Here is a 23323-nt window from a genome sequence, read left to right on the forward strand (position 1 = left end):
TAGAGGAGAGGGGCTCGGTCTGCAGCAGGCTGGGTGTCGGGGCTCAGCCGGTACTAAACAGCAGAGAGCTCGCAGGGAGTGAGCCTTTCAGATGCCTCCCGTACCAGCGGAGGCTGTGAGCTGCAGCAGCGAGGGGGACAGGGGTCCCGCTGCTTGTGCAATGGGGGGGTCTCTTCTGCTCCCACGGCCCAGCTGCCCGAGCACGAATTTTTCCGATCTCTCTGACTGCCGTTAATCAGGGTAGGAAATTGGGAAAGGCATGGCTTAGGCTTCCAGGGAGAAAAGCAAATCTCATTTCCATGGGCAGTGTTTGCAGGGCTTCAGCCTTCGTGGGGGAGAGGAATCCCCGTGCCTTTCTCCTCCCCTGCATCGGGCTACGGTCGGCACCCAAACGGGCTGTCAGCGGGCTGGGTGCTGGCTCACACACACACGCTCTCTCCTGCCTGAATGTGCCTGAGCAAGCCGTGCTGCTTAAATATCTCACAGTCGGAGATGTAATATGGCAACAAATTAGGGTATTGGGGAAATACAGCAAGCCCAGGTACCAGGAACGACGCACGGCTCTACAGGGCAATTTGGATTGCCACGGACATCCCGGTTGGGCTGAGGACCGCAGCTGGGAGTGTTTGCAACTCTGTTAAAAAGTTAATGAACAAGTGCACCTCTCCGTTTTGCTGGCAACGCCAGCTCTGGCAGCAGGGAACCATCTGTGCAGGGGTCAGGAGCTCTTGGCACACAGCAAAATGGACCCACCAGCTCGGCTCTCCCACGTTTTGCACCTCGGCACCGGCAGATCCTGCGCAACGGGGTCCCCGAGCCAGGGTGTGCTCCGTGCAGCCGGCTGCGATACTGCCGGGTCCCCGTGTTGGTGCAGCCCGGCTCCTTTTGTCTCCCGGCAGCGCGTGCCTCTGGCCGGGGACCCGGGATATTCCCCGCGGTGCAGCCATCTGCGCCTCCGCCCTCGCTACAGGTGTCGAGCGGGGTCTGCCCTGGCGGGGCTCTCCCTGGGGTCTGCGGGGTACTTGCTGCCCTTGCCCCTGCCCCCATGCCACAGAGGGGCTTTGCTGCCGGGGGGGCCAAAGGCAAAGGCTGGGGGAGCAGAGGCACCGCGGTCCCCAGCTGCTCTTGTCAGGGCTGCCGGCCCAGCTCGCATCACGCGGGGCTCTGCCGGGAGCCCGAGGCTGCTGTCTTGGCAGGATCGCGCCTATGAGATGCCAGATCTCACATCCCCGGGGCCTTGCAGCGGGTCCCCATCGGGGTAGACAGCGATGTCCCCAGCACCCTGTGTGCTGGCACCAGGTTCGTAGCCCAGCAATAGCCAGAGCCGGGCTCCTGCTCCCCATCCGCCGGGAGAACAGCCCCAGGGCTTGCGGCAGCTCCTCTTGCAGCCGTCTTCGCGCCCGGTTCTGCTCTGGGTTTGTTTTTCCTGAAGGTTTCGCTGCGCCGCTGCTTGAATCAGCCTCTCTTCCCTGACGATGCTCCAGGCTAATTTAAGAGCAAATGACTGTGGTGTCAGTGAGCAGAGTGCACCAGAGAGGAGACGGGGAGACCAGTTAGCCAAATGAAAAATTAAGATGACCATCTGGATTTCTGTTTTCTCCCACACTTGACAGCTGCTCCTCTGCAAACACCGCGGATCTCTGCCCTGGATCCGGCCCCACACTTCCTGCAGCGGTGCAGGCGATGGTGTGGTTTCTAGGCCAGCTCTGCCTGTCTTCCCATCAGTTTTGCTGGCTGAGCCTGTGCCTTCGTGGGGTGCCAAGGGGCTCAGCTGCGGCATGGTGGTCCTGCCGGGAGCTCCCACAGTGGCCATAGCCCAAATCCATCCCCGCAGGGTGCCCTGGGCACAGCTAGGGGCTCAAACCTGCATCCTTGTGGGGCAGTGGTGGGCTTCCCGGGGCAGAAGATGATTTTTTTTTTCCCCCTTCCAGCTGGCTCTTCCCCGTGCCCCATCCCTCGCCACCACCTTGCCTCTGGTCCCAGAGATAAAGCCTCTTCCGTCTAAATTCCCTGGGAGGTTCGGAAGGTTAAAGCTCTGCTAAACCCACGGCTCATCCTGGAACAAAAGAATACATTAATCCCTTCCATCCCGGTCCTGCCGGGGCTGGGGGGGCCGCTCACTCTGGCCCCCGATGCAGCTCCACGCCCTTAGCAGGGCTCTGCCAAAGTAAATGGATTATTGACCAGTTTGCAGCGTGAAAGGAAAAACCGAGGCGATGGGGAAAGGGGCTTTTCCAATTAACCTTTCCCCACGCAGGGCCCGGCGGGGCTTCGCCGTGCAGCCTGGGGCCGTGCTTTCGGTGGCTGGGGGTGAGGGACCCGGTGGTGTGGGGAGGCTGGTGAGGGCTGGGGCTGCCCCCATGCTTGCCTTTGCTGGGAGGGTTGCTCCAGCGCGTGCAGAATCCTGGGGTGGTTTGAGGGGCTTGTGTGCCGGCAGGGATGGACTCAGGGACAGGGACCCCCCACCCTGCCCCAAGCCCCTCCGCTGAGCCAGGGTGCCCTCGCTCCCTCTCCCTGATCCATAAGGATGCTGCGATCCCCACCCGATGGCTGCTGCGAGGGGCTTCGGCTCTTGTGAACTGAAAATCTCTTTGAACCACCCGTGCTAAAGGTGCCACCCGTCTCAGCCCAGCCTTTGGGGACTGGTATTGCGGCCGCACCGTAGTCCCGGCCCTGCAACAAGGGACCCCGTTTCCTCCCTCCTGGCAGGGCTTCTGTCTGCATCTCTTCCCCGGCCATGACCTCAGCCGCAGTGTGGTGGCTGGGAGCCCCTTCGCACTCACCAACCTGACTCCCAGCACTGCTGCATATTTCATACGAGCCCGTCTGCCGGGGAACCTGCAGGTGCCGGGGATGACCAGGCCGGGAAGTTCTCCAGGGTCCCCGTGGGACCCCGAGCTGGTCGTAGTACGAGGGCTTGTGGGATGCTTTTGGGGGTGTTTGGGTTCCCTGCTCCCACACCACCGGCCACGGCAGTGTGGCACAGGCTGCCCCATCCCAGCACCCCCAAACTCAGCCGAAATCCACCTCTACATGAAAAGCAAAGGCACTGTTGGGGTTGGGGGCTGCGGGTGCTGGTATCAGCTCCTGGGGCAGCCGGTGATGCCGGGTGAGCGCCGGCAGTGCTCAGAGAAAGGAGGCTCCTGCATCCCTCCCTGCCAGATGGTCTAAGTGGGTCACATCAGGGCAGTGCAGGGGATTTGTGCTTTAACCCTTAATCCCCCAGGATGTGCTGTGCACGGAGAGGGAGGGAGGAGTGTGTTGCTGAAGCGGGATTAAGCGCAGCTTCGCTGCCTGGTTTGCCATCGCGGCTGATCTCGGAGATGAGGCTAGGCGCTGCTGCTGCAAACCTGCTGGGACGAGGGTTGCAGCGTGTGCCCCCGCCTGCGCTGGGACCAGCAGGAGCAGCTGCGGCACTGCAGTGCCGGGGGGTCAGAGTACCCCAGCGAGGGCACAAGCCGGCTGCAATTCCCCCACGACTTTTGGCCCAGCATACAGTCCCTGATGGGCTGGGGACCAGCTCTCTCCCATCCCAACCTCTGGCTTCCCGGCCACGTTTCGGTGGCCCCGATCCCCGCTTCGGTGGCCCCGATCCCCGCTTGTCCCCAGCGAGCTGGTGGCCCCTGGGCATCGGCGTCGGGGTGTGCTGCTGGGGAGGAAGCCCCCGCGGGCGGCCCTGCCGTGCTGATGGCCCCCCACTCCCGGTTATCCTCCCCCTTGTTGGTCGAGCATCTGCTCTGCGGGAAGAGGCGGCGGCAGGGCCGGCCACGCCAGCCGCCTGGCTGCCATCTGCTCCCTCCCGCTCCCAACGAGCCCAAGCGCTAATGAGCCCATGGCCCTGGCCCAAGCGGGGGGAGAGGGGCTTGAAAAGAAAAGCAGAGAGGGAGAAGAAAAGCCCCTTCCTCGGAGGGGCTGTCAATAGGGAGGCTTTTGTCTGCCCCTGCCCTCCGGCTCCAGCTGGACGGCAGCAGGAGCGGGGAGAGCTAATTAGGCAGCTCGGGAGCTGCCGGGAGGCTGGGGGAGCCAGGGCAAAGCGAGCGAGGGGCAGAGCTGGGGATGCCCGCGGGAACCCCTCCCTGCTGCTCGCAGAGCCTTCATCCTCCTCCTCTTCCTTCCCCCAGCCCCGTCCATCTGCCTCTCTGCTGGACCAGTGCTGGGGACCGTGTTCCTGCCAGTGGGGTGGGGGACACCTCTGTCCCCAGAGCGGCGGCCCCACCAGCATGTCAGGGAGATGGGAATGGAGGTTCCTGCCAGGGTTGGGTGGGATGCAGTGAGTGCCAGGCGGCACAGCCAGGCTCAGCACCCATGGGTGCCTTGGCCAGGTGTGTGTGCCCCAGCGTGGGAGGGTGTACAAGCACCTAAGGATTTAGGGAAATAGGGATCCCAAGTCCATGGATGGGGCCTTCTCAGAGACGTTGGGTACCCCCAAACGTGCTGCCTTTCCCTGCTGTGCCCCTGCTGCAGTCACGTGGGGTTTTGTCACCTTCACCTAAAAGCTCCTAAAAGTGGATGTGGGACTGAGGGTTGTCCCCAGACCAGCACCACAGGGAGTGGAAACCAGAAGGGCAGTGGGAAACGCTGTGCTTTGGAGGACAGCAATTTCTGACCTGTAAAAGTTCATTTGAGAGTTCTGCTTGGGGCCCAAATCTGGCCCCGTGCCTCCAATTCCCACGCTTGCCAGCAAAGAACATGGGCGCAACCTGGCCTTCCTTCAGAGTGAGGGTTCACAGCATCTCATGGGGAAACGTGGGGTGCGGCTCTCCCCAAATCTGGGGCTTGCTGCCGCCCCCATCTCCGGGGAGGAGGGAGCCTGCGGTGCCCATGCTGCGCTGGGGGAAGCACCGTTTCTGATCTCCTCTCCTCATCCTCCCCTTCAGATGAGGGATGAAATCAGGTGGAAGGAAGCAAAAAGGGGGAAAGGCCGCTGCCTGGCCAGAGGATCATTTTGTAGAAATATTTGATTTCACCCTTGAACAGAGTCGCCTGCAGACACTCCCCCGGCTGCTGGGGAGCCCCCGTGTCTGCAGATGCCGCAGGGGCTCGGCCGCGGATGCCAGGTTTGTGAGCGCAGCTCCGGTGGGGTCCGGCTGGCCATGGGGGTCCCCTCCCTGCCGGGCTCGGCGCTGTCCCAGCACTTGGGTGAGGCTGTTTCATAGCGGTATCGAAGTGCAGAACAATAGGCCAGGGCAAAAGGTGGCAGTTCAGGGTCTGGCGGGGCTGTCCCTGCTCATCTCCCATCCCCGGAGAGGCCGGAGCGCCGGGCTTTGAAACCCCACGCCCCCGTGCATGCATTCACATCCCTCCCTCAAGGTCTAACTAATAAATATTTAGGGCTGTGAGGCCCTAAGTAGTAAACAGCAGTGCAGACCCTGATGCCAGGAATTGCTAAGGCGCTTGTGCCCAGCGGTGGGTCCTGAGGCTGCTCTTGTCCCCTTGCCATCACTGTTCTGCCTCCACCATCTGCAGCAGCCAGTCCCACTGTGGCTTGTCCCCAAAAAAGGGCTCTGCAGACCCCGCTCTTGCTGCGTGGGGGGGTCCCCACTCTCTGCTGGGGTCCCTGGGCACAGACGATTTCTCCTTCCAGAGGGCTGTGGCTAGAACTGAGCCCTTCTCTCCTCAGCCCCATCCCTATCCCATTCCCACATCTCCAAGTCTGGCGGCTGGACCTTTCTATACATACCTTTTTCTATAAGATGAACTTATCAAATGCAAACCCCGCGTCACTGAAATGAAATCATTTCATGCATGACCACCCTTTTCTTTTCTCTTTTTTTCCCCTCCTTTTCTCCCTGCGGCCACTGAAACCTCTTCATCATTACAAAGCCCAACCCAGGCCGGCAAAGCCCACCTGCGGTTCGGCTGCGGTTGGTGCCGGGGCTTTGCTGCATCCTCTGGTCCAACTCAAGCCCCTTGGGACTCTTTGCTGTTAAGAGAGTGTGGGTTTGGGGTGGGACCTGGGGTCCACCTGCACGTGCACGTGAGATGGACCCCAGGTGCACCTGGGGCGACCCACGGTCCTACCCTGCCCCACCGGAGACCCACACACGGCTCCCAGCCCCGCCGGGTCCTCCTCTGGTCCTGATCCCTGGCAGTGCCAGGTTGTGTGTCACCAGCTGGAAAGCAGGGCTGGGTTTGACGCCCAGATCAGGGCCCTTTGGCATTCCCAGCAGCAGGCAGAGAGAAACGCCAGACCTCGGGAGCCAATTTGCTTTCACAGCACCGCTTGCTGATTTTTATGGGCGCGTGCAAACATATAGAGGTCACGAGTGCCTGAAATCCGGCAGGAACGGTGGATCTCAGCAGCACAGCATCCATTGCAGGGCTTTGGCATGGTGTGGATTTGGCACATGCTGGGGGGATGAGTGGGCTGGACCACCACCTCCAGCAGCGTGGCTAGGCACGGTGCCCACATCTTGGTGCCACCATTGCCTGGCAAAGGCCACGCAACCCTCCGCAGGATGCTGGGTTCTGCAAAGCTGGCTTCTCCATCAGCCACTTGAGCCAAAAGCGCTGACAAACACCGGGAGTTTAAAGATAGCAGGGTTTTTTTGCATGCAGCAGGAGCGCTTTCCCTGCCAGTGCAGCGGGGACTGCAGGAAGGGCTTAAAAAAAAAATAAAAGTGGAGGGAAAAAACTCTATTAAAAACTCTATTGGTGTTTCAGGCTGACTGAGCTGGGTGTCCCAGCCCGTGGCCAAGGCAGGAGGCAGCGAGACTGGGGCTAACTGCTTCGCTGATGGCCCGTTTAGCACTTCATGTTTAATTTATGTCTTGTCATTAATGGAAGAAGAAACAGCTGCTGCCGGCCAGCCCCAGCTGGGGCTTTGCGGGGGGCAGAGGCGGCAGTGGGGGTATGGGGGAGCCCATCTCCTCTTCTGCCCCCCAGCAGGTGCCTGGGCAGGCAGCGGGGCCCGGGGCAGCGCAGGCAGCGTCCTGCTGCCTGCAGGGCTGCTCTGCTCTCTCCTCCCGGCTCCGGCTTCCTCCGGGGCAGGGGAGGCTGCGATGTGCTGGTGCTGGTACGGGCTGCAAAGAGCTTCATGGTGGTGGGTCCCGGTGCCGGGGTCAGATGCCCACCTCACGCGCGTGTGCAGGTGGCTGAAAATGCTCCGAGACCCACGGGCCACGATGAGAAAACGGGTTTTCTCTGCCACTAACACCAAATTCCAGCAGCACATCATGCCGGCGGAACTCGATGGTACTTTGGCAATGTGCTGGTTGTACTGAATTTATCTCTGTGCCCGCGTGTGCTTGGGAGCGCGTGTGTTGGGGTATGACTGGAAGAGAGTGGGGTAGGAGGCTGTGATTTTAGCTACATTACTGTCAGGATGAAGAATTAGCTATTGCCCAGCAAGAGAAATATTTTTGCTTTAAGAGAGATTTCACAGTTAAAGACCACCTGCTGAATTAATCTGTGGGTCAGCTGGAGCTGCCGTATAACCAACCGCCCGCCAAAGCAGTACATATATAACATCAATGTATAATAGCATGTAAATGTATCATAACTTATTCTCTGCTGCTCCGTCGTCTGCAGCCAGCGGAGCAGCCCTCCTCTGGCGGAGCGGGCATGGCCACGGCCATGGCATACCAAGTGCGGGAGGCAGTTAGAGCTTTGGGCTGATTTCCCCCTGAGGCTGGTGGTTTAGCTCTGGGAACCTATTGCCTGGAAAGCATTTGCCCTCTTCAAATCCTCCCTGCTTTCATCAGAGCACGGCCAGGTTTGTTACGATGGGGAGAAGCAAGACAAGTGGGTTCAGCACAGCTCCTTCCAAGGGACGGGGTTTTTATTCGCCAAAAAACTCCAAGATCAGGAACACATAGGAAAAAATCCCCAAAGCAACAAAGCAGCCCAATGCCCACGTTTCACCTGCCCGTCCCTGCTGCGTGGGACGGGCCCCGTGGTTATCTGCCTGCCGCAGCCGCCCACCCCGTCCCTGCCTTTGTCTGCCCATCAGCCACATGTTGGCCGAGTTAATGAAGGACAACGGTGCAGGGCCACCGGAGCGAAGAGGCAGGCGGATAACACGTGCCGGGGAGAGGGAGGTGCAGGGGGGTCTGGGCGAGCACTGCTGGCGGAGGAGGAACAAAGGCAGCCGCTGGTTCCCTGAGACAGGGCCGTTTTGCAGCCCGGCACGCCGGGGAGCGGTGGAGCACACGGGCTGTCAGCTCGCGTGTGCCCCGTGCCTCCTAATTGAGGATGGCTGTGCTCTCCTGGTGACCTCCTTTGGTCCTGTGTCCCCAGACCCTGGCTGCTCCAGGGGGTCCCTGTGCAGGGCTGAGCTCTGCAGGACACCGGACACGTTGGCTGCATCTTCCTGAGGAGGACAGGGCATCCCCGGGCACAGGGACTCGGTTGCCTGTTCTGTCCGATGGCTGGAGAATTCCTTGGCACAGTTTTGGACCGGTCCGTGTGCTCTCCCAAACATTTCCCACGTGAGGTTCAGGAGCCAGCACAGGTGAAGGACATCCTTTGGATGTTTTGGAGGGGGTTTTTTGGGTGTTTTGGAGAGTCCAGACTGGCAGATGCAGCCATTTCATGCTCCAGGCACGTCTCTGCCCTCGGGCGTGCTGGGGCTGTGTGGCTGTGCCTGGTGGCTGGGCCCCCATCCCTGCCCTCCCCATGAGCATCTCAGCATCTGCAGGGAAGAGCTAAAGGCACAACACCAGCCGCACGTGCCAGCAGCAGGTTTGGCTCCCGCTATTTGCTGCCTCGTGGCAGTAGTTACTACCCCATTGCCCTCTGGGGCTCCCGAGAAGTGTTTTTTCCACCCACAGCCCCAGTTTCCCTGTCCTCATTCCTCCGAGCAGGCTCGGATGCTCAAGGGCAGGTGCTCGGCATGGGAGCTGCCACCGAGGGGACGGGTGGGTTAATTTTGCGGTGGAGGCTCATGGGCCAAAGAGCTGGCTGCCGGCTCTGCTGGGCTGCAAATGCCACCGAAGGCACGTTCATCCCTGATTAACGGAAACTGAAAAGCGGGATCCTGAGGACCCACGGCTCCCCCACCCCCTCCCTGCTGCGGGCTGCCGCTGCCAACCCTCGCCCTGCACTGCCACCGGGTTTGTCCTGCGCAGAGCAGAGGACAACGGGTCTCACCTTGCCTTTCTGCAGCAGAAAAGCAGGCAGCGAAGCCTGCGGCCACAGCCTGCGCCCTGCCTGCAGAGCTGGCGCTGGGACACGGCCACTGCCCTGCTCCCCCTGCTCCCCCTGCCCACCACATCGGTATTGATTTGACCTGAGCTCCCTTTAACGTGCTGTGATTTCTTTCAATTAGCCTTTAAGCGAGGTCTCTGAGGCATTCGATAGAGCCGGCCCCAGCACAGTGCCTGGACCAGGACGGTCCAGAGGGAGATGCTTGGGGATGCTCCTGCATCCCCAACAAGAGCATCCCTCCATGTCTTATTTTCCCCATGTCCCATGAGGATAATCCCTCGTTAAAGGTTGCTCCTTGTCCCCTCTGCATTTCGTAGCTCTTTCCTTCACTTGGTCTGGTGGCTTTGCTACCCCAGCCCACAGGACAGACTTGCCACATCGTTAGCTGGTTCACCTTCCTAATTTAGATGAGTGCCAGACCTGCATGGTCCCCCCTGCTCTGTGCAGGAGCAGCCCCGCCGCCAACCAGAGCCAAACCGAACCTCAGCAACCGTCATCTTCCCATCCTGGCAAAGCCGCCTTGCTTTCCCCTTTCTCCTCGGTGGCTGTCACCTCCTCGGGGACATACTTAGCCGAGTCGGGGCTTGGTGTCACATTGTTTCTGGCAAACTAATGGGCAGAGCACTTGTTTTCAGAGATTGTATAGAGCAGAAATCCCTGCACTTCATCTCCAGCTGCAATTACTGAAGCCAAGTTGATGCGGTTGATGGTAATAGGATGGTAACACTGTCTGAGTTTGTATTTCATGCTGATTCCAAGGGTCTATAATTTTCATCAGCACCACATGACTTTTTATAGAACAGAAAAATGTGAGAGCAGTTAATGAGCTGTAATTCTGGAGAGCTTCTGCCTTGATTGGGACTAATTATTTTCTTTATAAAAATAATTAACAATCCACACAGCCTATAGAGTGAAAGGCATGTGGCATTAATTAAACCATGTGGTATTTTCAACGCACCTTTATCTCCCCTTTCCCAGCACACCCCGAATAGACGGTGGCGTTGCACTGTGGAAAGCCAAGCTGGGCACAAGCTCACATCGGGGCGAGGGCTCGTGCAGGGCGAAAAGGGCAGGTCCTGGGCAAGGGGGCTGCATGCAAGTCCCACCTCCGCAGCCTCCCGGCCCTGTGTGTACCATAAAAATCCTCATTTGAGTAGGAAAGGCTATTTTGGCTAGAATAAGGTGATGGTTTTCATGCGTGGGCTGTCCGTGATGGGTACGGAGGGGATGCTGGGGATATCTCTGTTTTTTGGCTGAAGAGCAGCCACTGGGACCCCAGGGGTCTGCGTCGGGTGCTGTCGCTTGCCGTGGGGCATCGGGATACCCAAAAATTGAGATGGTCATTCTGCACAGGCTAAGCCCTTGTTCTCCAGCGCTCTGAGATCCTGGGATGAGTCCCAGGTGAATGCGGCCCAGCACTGATAGCGCGCGGGGCTCTGCGGGCTTAGACACACACTTACATAATATATAATTGTTAACAAGACTAATTCCTCTATTTTCCTGGAGGTATTCTGAGAACTAATGAATATATTTGCATAATCTTGACTTTGTTTATGAATAATTCTGGATTATCCAAATGTGAATAACGCCGGGGCTTTGCCGTTCTAGATTGCCTTTCAGCTGAGGATAGCGAAGCATTTTACAAATATTAGTTCAGCCTCACAAATCCCAGCAAGCAATAAAATTATTGTTACACCCAATTAAAGATGGATGTGCTGAAAAGCAAAATCATTCTCTCCAGCCCCTCCTGGTAGGGTCTGCCACAGGGCCCAGGAGCCCGGGGACATGCCTGTCTCCTCCAAACCTTCCCCTTAGGGAGCAGCAAGGCAATAAATATCCCCTCCTTCCTTTTTGGGGATGATTTAAAACAACGTTCAGAGTTGCAGGGTGGTGTGGATGGTTGGGGACAAGACCTGGGAGCAGAGAGGGAGGTTTCTTTCTGGCTCTGACCCACAAACAGCCCTGGGTGCTGCAGCACTGAGCACCCCAGTGCCGGCTGTGTGGCAGGGATGGCATGGCCATACTAGCCTCTCCCTCCTTGGAGCGCAGTGGGAGGAGGAAAGGACCTGTCTTCCCTCCCAGAAACTCTCCTTAACTTAAACCCCCCTCACCAGTCCTTCCTGGACAGCTGGCAAGACCACCGAGGTGCTTCCCACAGGACCAGGGAGTGTTACGGGGAAGGAGGATTGGAGTCAAACCAAACCCTCCCACCCATGAAGCTGCAATTTGGGAATTTCCCAGCTCAGCTGACATAGGAACATGATACAGGAGGCAAAGGGGCTCTTCTGGCCATAAAAAGCCCCTGGCAGCATGTAGCAAGGGGGTTAAAGCCCGCTTGCCACCTCCCTTCCTGGGCTGGGAACATCGTAGGCTCGTCTCTCCAGCAGGAGAAATCTGGTGCTTAATTCCTTTCCGCGGGAACTAATTGCTGCCCACGCGTCCCCACGCGGGGACATCTGCTCCTCGCGGCGTCACTGAGCTGTCCCAACCCCCGTGGCCCTGGCAGGGCGGCCCTGGGCAGCGCGGCAGGATGGATGTTTGGGAGACAAGTCCCAAACGAGGGGGGATATCCAGGGACCCCCATCTCACCAGGCCCCCCAAGTGCGGCAGACCGATTTTTGCTGCCTGGGGCTCCCCATCCCCGGCGGCCGTTCATGGGTGCCCACGGGGGTCGGCAGAAAATGTTATCCTCAGCTCCTCTAATTCTGGCAGAGTGGCACCAGCGCTGCCCTGCGCGGGTGATGCCCCAGACATCTGGTTGGGGACACCCATTCGGATGCACCCGTGGGTCTGTCCGGGGGGGAGGGTGAGCATTTTTTAATGTCGAAGTTGTTTCAAGCTGAGCCCTTCAGATTGCTGTTCGTGAGCCGCAGGCAGGCATGCGTGCCTGCGTCCCGGCACACGGGGTGGCTCAGCGGGTGGTTTATTAACGGCGTGCCCTGACCTGAGTGTCCCTGTCCCCAGCGTGGATGGATGGGGCGGACGTCTTCTCCATGCTCTCCCTGTCAACTGGAGCCATTCCCAGGGCAGCTCTGCGGGCAGGCAGCAGCTGCGTGAACAGGTTGGGTTTTTGGAGTATCTGAGCGATAGGACCTCCAATGTGTTTTCCCCTCTTCTTCCAGTGTCAATTCAAAAAAAGCAAATGAAGGGAGAGGAGGAAAAAGCTTTATGTGAGCGGCAAAGGGAGCTTTCCTGCTCAAAGTGGATCTTCTCCACCCGTCTTCTCCTTGCTGCCTCCAACGTGCCTTATTACTAATTCATTTTTAAAGTGATCTCTCAGCGCTCCCAGGAGCTCCTGGTAACTGTGTGCTTACAATCCCCTGTTTGATTAAAATTTAATGAGCTGTGTTATTGGCAAATACACTATTTCACTGCTGTTCGCCATGCCAAACAGTATGGGGTTTTGGACAAAGGAAGGAATCGGCGCATCGCAGAGAGCACCCGTAATGACCGAGCACCGCGGATGTGGCACCGGCCCTGCCATCGCTTGGCAGCACCCAGGGTGGCTTCCTCATTCAAGAGCGAGCCCAGGATGCCCTCTTGGGAGGATAGTGATCTCCAAAGATCCCGGATTAACCTGTGCGAGGGACTGGAATCTTGTGTGCAAGCACGGCCCCATCCACGGCAGCCAGCACCGAAGCAAGGCACCGCGGCGGGGGGCTTGGCTTGAACCCGGGGTGCTGCGGTGGCACAGGGGACACTGCAGCACTGTGCAGCCCATTGGGCATGAAGGTGCTCTCCAGCCTGACGACGTTGCAGATAGTGGCAAAGTGTTTCTTTTCTGGGACATCCTTCAGTTTGTTTTTTTGTTAAAACCCTCCTAAAAGGTTAAGCGTCATCTCTCAGTGCTCCTTGGCTTCCTGCTCCCAGTGTTGTGTTGGGAAGTGCCCAACCACAGCCACTGAGCTCCCCTATGTTGCCCTCATGGGCGAGCAATTAATGAGAAATTTGAGCTTAGATCCAGGCTTTTCCTCACCGCAAGCTCTACGAGGGCTGCTTAGGGTTGCCCCCATGCCTGGCCATCAGCTCTGCCCCCTTCACTGGGCAGCGGCTGCCCCCATGGCTGCTTCGGGCTGCCTGGGGGATGACGGCAGGGATGGGGTCTGGGGGTGCCATGCGTGGCTGGCTGGGAGCAGAGTGGCTGTGGGGCTATGGCAGGGTTTAGTGTAAGCTTTCGGCCCCAGTCCCTCCTCAGACCAGTTCCTGCCATGCCAGGGTCACTCAGGAGCCTGGAGTCCCCCAAAACATGGGTCGGGGGTGTGCAGGATTGCTGTGCTGCAGCTCAGGGTAACGTCTATGCTTTCGGCTCTGTTTGCAGGCACCAGGCAGAAGCCGAGGCTCCTTTCCTATTCCCCGATTGAGGGGAAAACTGGCTTCTTTACAGGCATGGGAACCTGCAGGGTATTTGTCTAAGGAGGAGGATTTGAGGATAGGAAAGGCACAGGATTGTCCCCTCGAGAGCAAGCCCGGCCCGGCAGCGTGCAGGTGCTGACAGGCACAAAGCACCACAGGGACCTCCGAGCCGGCAGCGTGGGAGGCACAAGATGCCGTAGACATCGCTCGAGTCGGGGCAGCGGTCCAGGTTTCCTTTACAAATGATACGATCGTGTGCCATGTTCCTCGGGTTTATCTCTGCTGTCGCTGGCAGGCAGTCGGCGGAGCCATCCGGGATTGCTGGCAGCGAGGGAAGTTGATGCCAAGCCCTGCAAGGCGGCCGGGTGCTCGGGAGGGAAGAGGGTCAGGAAGCGTCCCTAGGGAGAAGGAGACCCAGCCGTGGGGAGCAGGGAGAGGCTGTGCTCGCCCTCGTGCCTGACCCTACCTAAGACGGTCCACGGGAGCATCGTCTTCCCCTGTGGAGTTTTTCGCCCCGCCAGGGCCGTCCGTCCCGTGCTGCGCAGCAGGAGCCGCCGCCGCCAGCTGGTGCCCAGGACGGAGCCGTCCCCACGGGCTGTGACCGCACAATATTCCCCGAAGCATCTGGCACTGACCCTGCGCCGCTACCAGGGCCTCTTCCAGCAGGGAAGCTCCTCTGTTCTGATTCAACCACGCATAGCAAATCCACTGCTGGAAAATAAAGAGCCAAGCTGCTTTTTTGGCCCGGGATGTGCTCAGAGCGGTCGTTAAACCTTTCTGGAGTCCAAGAAGCAAAAGGAGCCACTGCCACATCCGGGCTTGCAGCAGGATGCAGGGTGCCCGGGAGCAGGAGGGGGAGGCGAGTCACGGCTGGCAAAAATTGGATGAAAAATGTATATTACGGAATTGTATTTCTCTTCTGTGTTTAAACTGCCTCAAGAAAACCACGCGCTTTTCTGCAGCTGGTGCCTCTGCTGATGCACGGAAAAAATAGCGGGGAGAAGATTAAAATTGAACTGGCTTGGAGTCTGTGTAATCAGGGAAAATATCTCAGTGATTTGCTATTATAATTTTCAATAACGAACTGCAGGGCTCCTGCCACACTAATAATAACAGTTTGAATGAGGTGGGGAAAGAACCTGCCGTGGGGTGTTTGTGTGTGTGTGTTTGTGGGAAGCACTTACAATTTTCCCCATCTCCTAATTTTGAAGAGGTATTTTTAGTGCATATTTCAAAGAGCTTTACGTAAGCACATCTCCTGGAGTTTTTGCTTGAAATGTCTTTACAACCTTCTTTTCTGTCCCCCCCCTCTCCGGGGACAAAGGAACGGTTCAACCATTTTCTTTTTCAATCAGATGAGCAAAGCCAGAGAGCAAAGGAGAAAATAAAAGGGTCATTTTGCTAGCGCTAAAAGGCTTCTCGGCCCTAAGTGGTGGATTTTAGAAACACTGTGAGCAGCTCAGCCCACCCTTGCCGGGGCCAAGAGCCCAGGGCAGAGGCGCATCGGAGGTAGCCATGGCAGAGAGCCACAGGGATGCGGGAGAGTGGGGACCCCAACCCGCTGCCTGCCCCGTCCTGCGCAGCCAAAACCTCCAGGTGAGGAAAGGAGAGGAAAGATGAGATATTCAATCATGTGTCCATGCACTTTTTGCACGTTACTCAGGAGAAGTGGCAAGAGCATCCCTGGTGTGAGCGGCTGTGGGCGCAGGAGTTTCTCCCGCTTCCCCTCGGGGCAGTGAGCCTACCGTGTCCTCTCACAGGCTGATGTTCCCAGTCCTCAGGCAAGGCATCCATCGTTGGTTTAATGCCAGTGAAACATTCACAACTAATAGGCTCATGAGAGATGCTTTAACCTTTTGTGGTTTTGGGGCTCCGGTTGGCTGGAGCCGCTCCTACCTTTTCACCAGGGGCTGTAGAGATGATGGGAACATGGAGCCAGCCAGGGCTGAAAAGGGCAAGGTAGTAAAGTTTCCGTATTGGCTTTCCAAATACTCTGTCCTGAGCTTGGAAATGCTGTCAGTGCAGGTCTGCCAAGAGCAGTCAGTGCTCGGGGTCTCCAACGTGCTCATGCGTGCGGCCAGGTGCTCTGCAGCACCACGCTCCCACTCGGGCCGTGCATCCAGCAGCCAACCCAGCTGTGTGCGCAAAGTAAATTAAATTATAAAAATAAAAGGCGTGGTTAGCCCCAGTGTGCTTATGCTGCTGCTTGCAAAGCAGCTGGGACGGGCAGAGGAGCTGTGGCCAGGCCACAGAGGGCTGGGGCTGCTGGAGCCCATCCTGCGGAGGCAGGGGACGGTGCTGCTGAGGTTGGAGAGGTGGCCTGGTGGCAGGGTCCGGCAGCTGAAAGGTCACTAGGAAGGAAATTTTCCTGCTTATCTGTCCTCTTGAGATGAGGAGCTGAGTTACTGCAGGGGAAAAGGGTGATTGATGAAAGCTTTGTGGCAGGAGACTGCTGCAGGGCCGGGGGAGAGGAGCTCGGCTGGGACACGGGAGCCTGCAGGCAGGGGAGGGCAGCTGCCCGGACTCGGCAGCACTGGGATGCCAGCACACAGGGATCTCAAGCGCACACCAAACCTGCACCGACTGCATGTCACTTCGGGGCCGGAGGGGACGGGTGTCACCGGGCTCAGCTCCCGGTGAAGCATGCGTCACCAAGTGCCACATTTCATGGCCTGATGAGATGGCACTTGGCCATGGCACCGAGCGTGGTGGCCCGGGATGGAGGAACGGGGATGGGCTGTGAGTTATCTCTGCTCCCTGAGGCAGCAAACACCCTGCGCCTTTGCCCCGTCCTCTGTGAAGGGTGCCAGGATCTGCCCATGGGCAGGAAGGGCAGTGCAATCCCATGAGGGCTAACGGGGTGGGGGGCTGAAATATTTCCTCGCAGCTGGGCTGGTTCAAGCTCCCAGGACGCCTCAACACCGCAGCCCTGCCCCAGGGCCAAGGCTCACCCGTGGGGCTCACCCACGGCTCTGGAGGCCACAGCATGTCTTTAACAACTTCCCTGCACAAACTCCGTGAAGGGTCTTTGCTGAGCCCAGCATACCTCCCAGGTCTTGCAAATGACCTCTCCGGTCCTGCATTTTCCTTGGCCTCTGCAGAGCCGTGGCCTCATCCTGCCATCCGTGTGCACGGCCACCTCGGGCCCCCGTAAGATCCCTGGTGCAAAAGCCTTCTGCCGAGCCCATCGGTGACTTTCTACTTTTCCCCAGCAAAGAGTGATGTCCAGTCCCAAAGGGAGCCGGCGCAGAGCGTGGGGGCCACAGCGTGGTTAACCGGCCTCAGCAGTATCCCCATAAACTGGGGGTGACACGCCAGCCCCCCAGAGAAGGGAGGCAGGATGGGGTGGCATTGGGAGACAGGGCTCTGTGGGATGCTGCTGGCAGCGGGGAGCCCAGTGGGATTCGGAAATGTGATGTGCCTTTGGGAAAGGCTGGTGGGAAGCATATCGGGCAGTTTGTAAAAATAAAGAGGGACCCCCCGCCCCACAGCTGGGCTGCCGTCACCTGTCCCGTCCTCCTCCAAACAGCCACAGTGTTTTACAGTGGTTTCACCCCACTTTGAATCAGGAATATTCAGGTTCTTTCCTACCAGTGATCTTTTCTGCACCATTTCTATTAGGGTAGCAACAGATCATTTCCCTCTGCTGTCAACACATTCTGCCAGAGAGGGAAAACACGGGAGAGCCTAAATCTGATACCAAAATGCAAGGTGGGCTGGCTGGGTTGTGACAAGTGGTGAAAGGCTGGGGCTGGTGGGAGAGGCGAGAGCTCTGCGTGCCCGCTGCTTCCCTCCCAGCCGCTGAAAAGCTGGCAAAAATCACCATGAGCCCAAAAAACCCCCTCTTGGACTGCTGCAAAGGGAAGGGACAAGGCGAGCTGGCTGCAGAGGGAGGTTGCCCAGGGTGTGTTTTGTGCTGAGCTGGTGGCAGGCAGCCTGGCGGCTGCCCTGCTGCGTGGGGTCTCCCGTCAGGAGCAGGGATGCTGCTTTTGGGCAGGCCTGATGGATAGGCTGGATTTCTGCATGTGAGAAAGAAAGAAAAAAACATAAATGAGTGCAAGCAATTGTCTAATGGAAATAGAGAAACTTGGAGAGCAGGCAGGACGGGTAGGCTGCCGCCTTGTCATGGCCCGGCTGCCCATGGCCAGGAGTGCGTCCTCAGGGACAAACATGCGACCCGTACATCGACAGAGAGGCTGCGGTCCTCGCTCCAAGGGCAGAGTAGTGTTGGATGCCCAGAGAAGTGCATGCCCAGACAAACCCTGGGCATCCTTCCTGCCTCTTCTTCCTCCTGCCTGCTCCAGCACGCGTCTCTGCGGGCGGCACGTCCCCTGCGCTGAGCGAGCCCCGTACTTCCAGCTGCATCGCCCCGAGCGTCCTCACTGCCCTCCCGGGGCTGGCTCCAGCAAAGCACCCGCAGAGGCTTTCTCCTTTCTGCTGCAGGCAGGGACTGGCAGGGGAAGGTGTGACAATCTTCTCCTTTGAGGCCACAGTAATCGTTCACACCAAACTGCAAGCACTTTTATATCAGTCATGAGAGACACGAAAGACACAAAAGACGACAAAAAATATATGTTTTTACATATATATTCAATCAATGTCTATGGAGCTTAATGCAAGGGGATTACCATCCAGTTCAGGGCGTTAGTGACTCTCGGCATTCATCAGAGGAGAACATTTGGCTGACTGGAAGCCAGCCTTTGATGGGACTGGAGAACAGTTATTTCCATCAATAATTACTTCCAAGCCCAGAAGAAATGGTTCCTAGTGCGTTGTAGGACAGGAGTCCTTGGTTGCCTCAAGGCCAATATGTTTTAGCCCCAGGACCTGAAAATCTCATTAGTGGGAGCGGGGGCCAGGGTGAGAGGGACGTCACCCACCATGCCCGGGTCCCTCCTGCAAGGCAGCAGTGCCCCAGCGTGCTGCCAGCCCGGGGAGGAACCCTCCCACCTCTGCTGCTGGAGCTGATCCAGCCCAGCTTTTGCACAGGTCATTAATTTGGGGACATTTTTAATGGATCCTAATGATTGAGCCTCAGAAGACTGTTCTTAAAAGGGGTTCGGGAAAGACCACAAGCTAATTAGCTTGCACAAAGAAAGCAATTAACCATGTAGCTTCCCGGATTGTTAAAAATAACATAGATGTTGGGAAGCAACTGGGAGATTTATTACAAGCAGAGTAATAGATTTTTAAAGCCAGAGGGACCATCGGCTCAGCCAGTGTCACCTCCGGCATGTCCTGCGCCGGAAATATTTCACCCAGCTTCCCCCCACTGACCCCTGTCACTTGTACTTGGCTGATGCACATCCTTAAATGTTCAGGGATTACAAAACAGGCTCCAAGAAACAGCCAGCTATTAGAGAAAGTGGGGGTTTGTTGAGAGAGGAAACACAGGTGGAAAGAGAGGGGTGACCCTTCTTCTGCAGGTGCTCCTGGGCCAACTCCAGCCCCAAAAAGTGTTGCTCATGACTGGGGCAGGCAGCAGGAAGTTCCCTGGGGCATGCAAGCCTCTGGCCATGCCTAACTGGGCCTAACATGCCATTTTAGCATCACACTGCTCTTTAACCACCCTTTTGGCCCCGTTTAACCCCTCAGATGTGCAGCCTGCACTTGGCCCTGGCCCTTTGCTCCTGACTCCACAGCCCATGTGTGTTGGTTGTGACAGTCTCTGCAGCCAAAGCACCCTCCTGGCACCCCTGAGCCGCTGTGGCTGCGGGGATGGCAGGGGGACACCCCAGCCTCCCCCTGCTCCAGAGTGGGGGTCCACGTGGCCCGGGGGCTTGGGTGGGCTGCTTTCTGAAGGGAGGAGGTAGGTTGGGTGGCAGACGGCAGTGGGACCTTGCAGAGCTGACCTGGGGATGGCTAAACCCCAAAGCAGCACCTACAGCCCGTTCTTGAGAATGGCTTCAAAATGATAATGGGAAGAAATGGGGACACTTCCTCTGCCAGCTGAGCCCAGCCCACCGTGGGTACCACCCCACAGCCGGGTCAGGCTTGGAAATGTTTGTGTTTGCTTTATTTATTCGAATAATACTCTGGATGACACCAAAAACATAGCGTTCTTGGTGCCCCTGCCAGATGTGGTTTATGGCTTTCCATTAATCTTTCTGTTCTTTGAAATAACCACCTGCAGGGCCTGGAAACCTATTTACTTTCCTCCCAAGTGTCTGAGCTCAGGCTTCTTTGGGTTTGTTTGCTCCATTTAACTTCTTTTCTCCATTTGAGCTTGCCCTGTCCAAGCCCCAGTGTTTCTTGGAGACCTCTCACCCCAGGCTCTCCCTCACCAGCTCTCATGGTCTCCCCAGGGCTCTTGCAGGCACCTGCCTGGTCCAGCTGGTTCCCCTTAGCTCTGCTGGGCTGTCCCAGGTTCTCCAGTTTGGGCTTTCATCAGGACCAGGGGTGTTTACTGGCCCAGCACCCTATTTGTGGGACTGGGGAGGAGGGCTGTCCTCTGGCTGCCAAAGCTTTGTTTTCACCTGAGTGCTGGTAAGGGGGATAGGATGAGGACATGTAACGAGGTATTGGCAATACAACAGCAGGTTTGGGGAATGGCATTTGAAATGTAAAAGCTTTTTTTCTACCAGAGTGCAAGACTAGTGCTGTCTCTGCAGAGCTGGTGAGCTAAAACCCACAATGCAGAGGAAGGTGTCCAGGGGTGCTGGTCTGATTAGCTACTATTGCCCCTTGCCGTTACATCGGACCCAGATGCCATGCTGTCCCTGCAGCGTGGGGCTGTCCGGCTGCTCCTCGGCTGCATGATGCTTGTGGCACCTCTGCCGGAAAGCCGAGTGCAGCGTGGCCATGCTGGGGTGCAGCTTGGCTTGGAAATGGGGGCTTTCCGGAGTATTGTAGGAGCATTTCCCACTGCAGGGCTGAGCACTGCGGGCTCAGGAGGCCCGAGAGCAATCTGCAGCTCTCCTTCACAGCAGCATAAGCCCTACCTGCGGAAAGGGGATTCCCCAGTACATGGGAAGCCTTCGGCAAATGAGTCTAGCTCTAAGGACAGCTCTTTATCACTCTCTTTCTTGCTCCCACAGCGGGACGCTCAGCTGCCTGCCATACCCCGTGGAGGACAGACATCCCGAAAAGCTGAGTGGCCGCACGGTCAAGGAGGCCTCCACCACCAACGGCTGTGCGAAAGGGAAGGAGAGACGAGACCATGCTCGCCGCAGGTCACGCAGGTAGGAGCCAGGGCTGCGAGCGGGGTCACCCTGAAGCAGGGGGATGGCAGAGGAAGCGTCGGTGACTGTTTACCCAGCCCCTCCGGGGGTCTGCGAGAGCTGCGCGTGGGTTAAATGACCGTGTGAGCGTACAGCAGATGTATGCAATTGTATGAAACCCCTGTCTGTGTTTGCAGGGAGCAACCTGCAAACCTGTGGTTCGCTTCCACTCCACATCTTGCTCTTACAGCCTCCTTGCAAGCAGCCCTGGCTGGAAGACAGGCGACCTGCCGGCACCCCTGTGCGCTACCAGGTCCGCAGGGCAGCACTGGCTGGGCATCGCTCTCAGCAATTCCCCTCTCCCCACGCCTTGATCAGACCGGCAGCATTGGCTTCATTACAACACAGCTTCATTATCAGTTCATCATTAGCCCCTGACAACTTGAGAGGGCAAAAATGAATTGAACATTGTAAATGAAGCAGCGAGGGTCTCTGAGCCCTGCCTGCTAAACTGTCTCTGGGATTAAAGCCTCTCTGTTTGGTTAAAGATGCTGGAAAGAAAGAGCAGGAAAGCACATTTCATATCTTCAGATTCCAGGCTAACCAGAACAATAATCTAAAGTGTATTTTTAATTAGACTTTGATTACAATCGTGGAGAAACAATTAAAATCAGATCAGCGCAGGGAGAGAGCTTCCACATCAAAGACAAAAGGCTTTCTCTTGCGAGAGGAGAAGGGCTCTACGGAAACTGCCTGCGGCCGCGTGGCACAGTCGGAGAGTCCTCCCCACTCTCCCTGGGCCGTGGCCCTGGGCAAGGGGGGCTGAGACACCGAAACCTGTTTGTTGGGGAGCCCAAATCTGTGCTAGGGGAAAGCACATGAGAGCTGGGGTTGAGCATCCTGATACCTGAGGGGCTGGGATGGGTGTTCAGGTCCCTGGTCTAGGACAGGCCCTTAGGGTGGCTTCGGGCAGATGCTTGAGCTTAGCAACAATGAGCCGTCTTGGAAAACATGTTTCTTCTACCTTAATGCAGACAAAAGATGCGCCAAGCCTGAAGTGTGCCATATCCCCTAACAGTGCTTCTGCCAGTCAGTGAAATCCCTGGGAGGAGGAGTGGGAAGGAGTATTTGGGTGCTCCTCGGGGCCGTGGTGTGGTTGCACCTCAGATTTACTGCACCAGGAGCCCTTGGCACACCGTTATTCACAGTCTGCAACCAAAGCATTAGCATACAGTTTTGTTTTGCAGAGCAATTAAAAGAAAATCTCTATTAAAAGCACTAAGCAATTGGCTTTCTATGGTAATGTAATTTTGGTAGTAATTCCAGCCCCGGGTGAGCAAGTGTCAGGGGACAGGGGAGCCTGAGTCCCACCGTCACCGCCTCCAACAGGTCGACATGCCGTGATGTTTGCTCTGTGTTAAGACTCTTAATAATGATAACATTTGTTCTTTCTGCAGAAACTGCTCAATTTTCAGCTGGTTTCTGCAGCGAAGATCCCACAGCATTGTCCAAACACGGGGCTGCCTTCACACATTCCCTGCTAGCGGCTCCTCCCGCCGGTGGGGCAAGAAGTGGGGAAACTGAGGCACGAACCCGGCACCCTCATTTCCAACAATGTCTGCCCCTTCTTTAGGATCACCAGTCCCTGATTTTGCAGAGGCCCTGGGAGCTGGCTGTGCCCCCTGCAAACCTTGTCCCCTGATCCATTTGGGGATCGACAGGCCGATTTGGGGATCAACCTGGGGATCCACAGGCCGCCACCAGCTGCCCCCATCTTTACGAGCATTTGCTTTGGTTAATGGGTAGCCACAGAGTATCCGTCATCTTTTCAGCCCAGTGCTCTGAATTAATTTAACCATGGTGTTTGGTTTTCATTGAAACATAATGCAATTCAGGATTGTATGTTTAAAAAAGAAATTAATTTACAGGAGTTTTTTTCCCAGGGTTTAACAACTATGTAAGAGATGCATATCTCATTAAATTACCATAGCATCTCAATAAATACATATATTTCTAATCAATTGCTATTTAACATATGTCAAGCCTTTTATTAGTTAGATGTATGTGGCTGCAATAATTATTGTATGCAAATTAAATGCCAATTAATTATTTAAAGCATATTTACGAAGAGCAACAAAACCTATAAATCTGTTATGGAGTCGTTAACCTCAGCAAACATGTTTTAAATAATCAGCTGGCATCGCAGTGGTGTACAGTAGCTGTCTCATTATATCTCCATTAGACCCCGGGAGGAGACACTTCATTTAAACTGTGACCAAATTATTCGTTAGAGGGTAATTAGGCGCTCACCCGCGCCCCGGGCCCACCATGAAAACTGATCTCTCTGCCCTGGATGTCCCTGAGGTGGGGACAGGAGAGAGCAGTCCCATGTGAGCTGATTCAGCGTTCATTTTTATTATTTTTAATTTTTATTTTTTTCCCCCCTCCTCAGCCCCTCGTGCGATGAGGAGCATGTGCCACCGCCGGCCCGGGGGAAGAAGAAGAAGAAGAAATCCAGCCGCAAGAAGCGAAGGAGGTGAGGGCAGCCATGGTGGTGCGTGGGGCGGGAGGGGACAGGCAGCCCTGGGATGCGTGAGGGGAAAAAAGCCAGTGTAAAATGGAGGCTGGATATCCTACGGGGAGGTGCGAGGGGCTGGGGGTCT

General features: G+C 56.9%; 1 protein-coding gene across 1 annotated transcript in view; it reads left to right on the forward strand.

Moving 5' to 3' along the window:
* The window catches only part of SRRM4 (serine/arginine repetitive matrix 4), a 46268-nt gene that overhangs the window by 1192 nt on the left and 21753 nt on the right, over positions 1–23323 (forward strand). The window contains exons 2-3 of the mRNA XM_072879845.1: positions 20538–20681; positions 23113–23196. Of these exons, the coding sequence (XP_072735946.1) occupies positions 20538–20681; positions 23113–23196 (228 nt within the window). The remainder of the gene's footprint in view (positions 1–20537; positions 20682–23112; positions 23197–23323) is intronic.

This window comes from Ciconia boyciana, chromosome 15 (genome assembly GCF_034638445.1).
Source record: "Ciconia boyciana chromosome 15, ASM3463844v1, whole genome shotgun sequence".
Lineage (NCBI taxonomy): Eukaryota > Metazoa > Chordata > Aves > Ciconiiformes > Ciconiidae > Ciconia > Ciconia boyciana.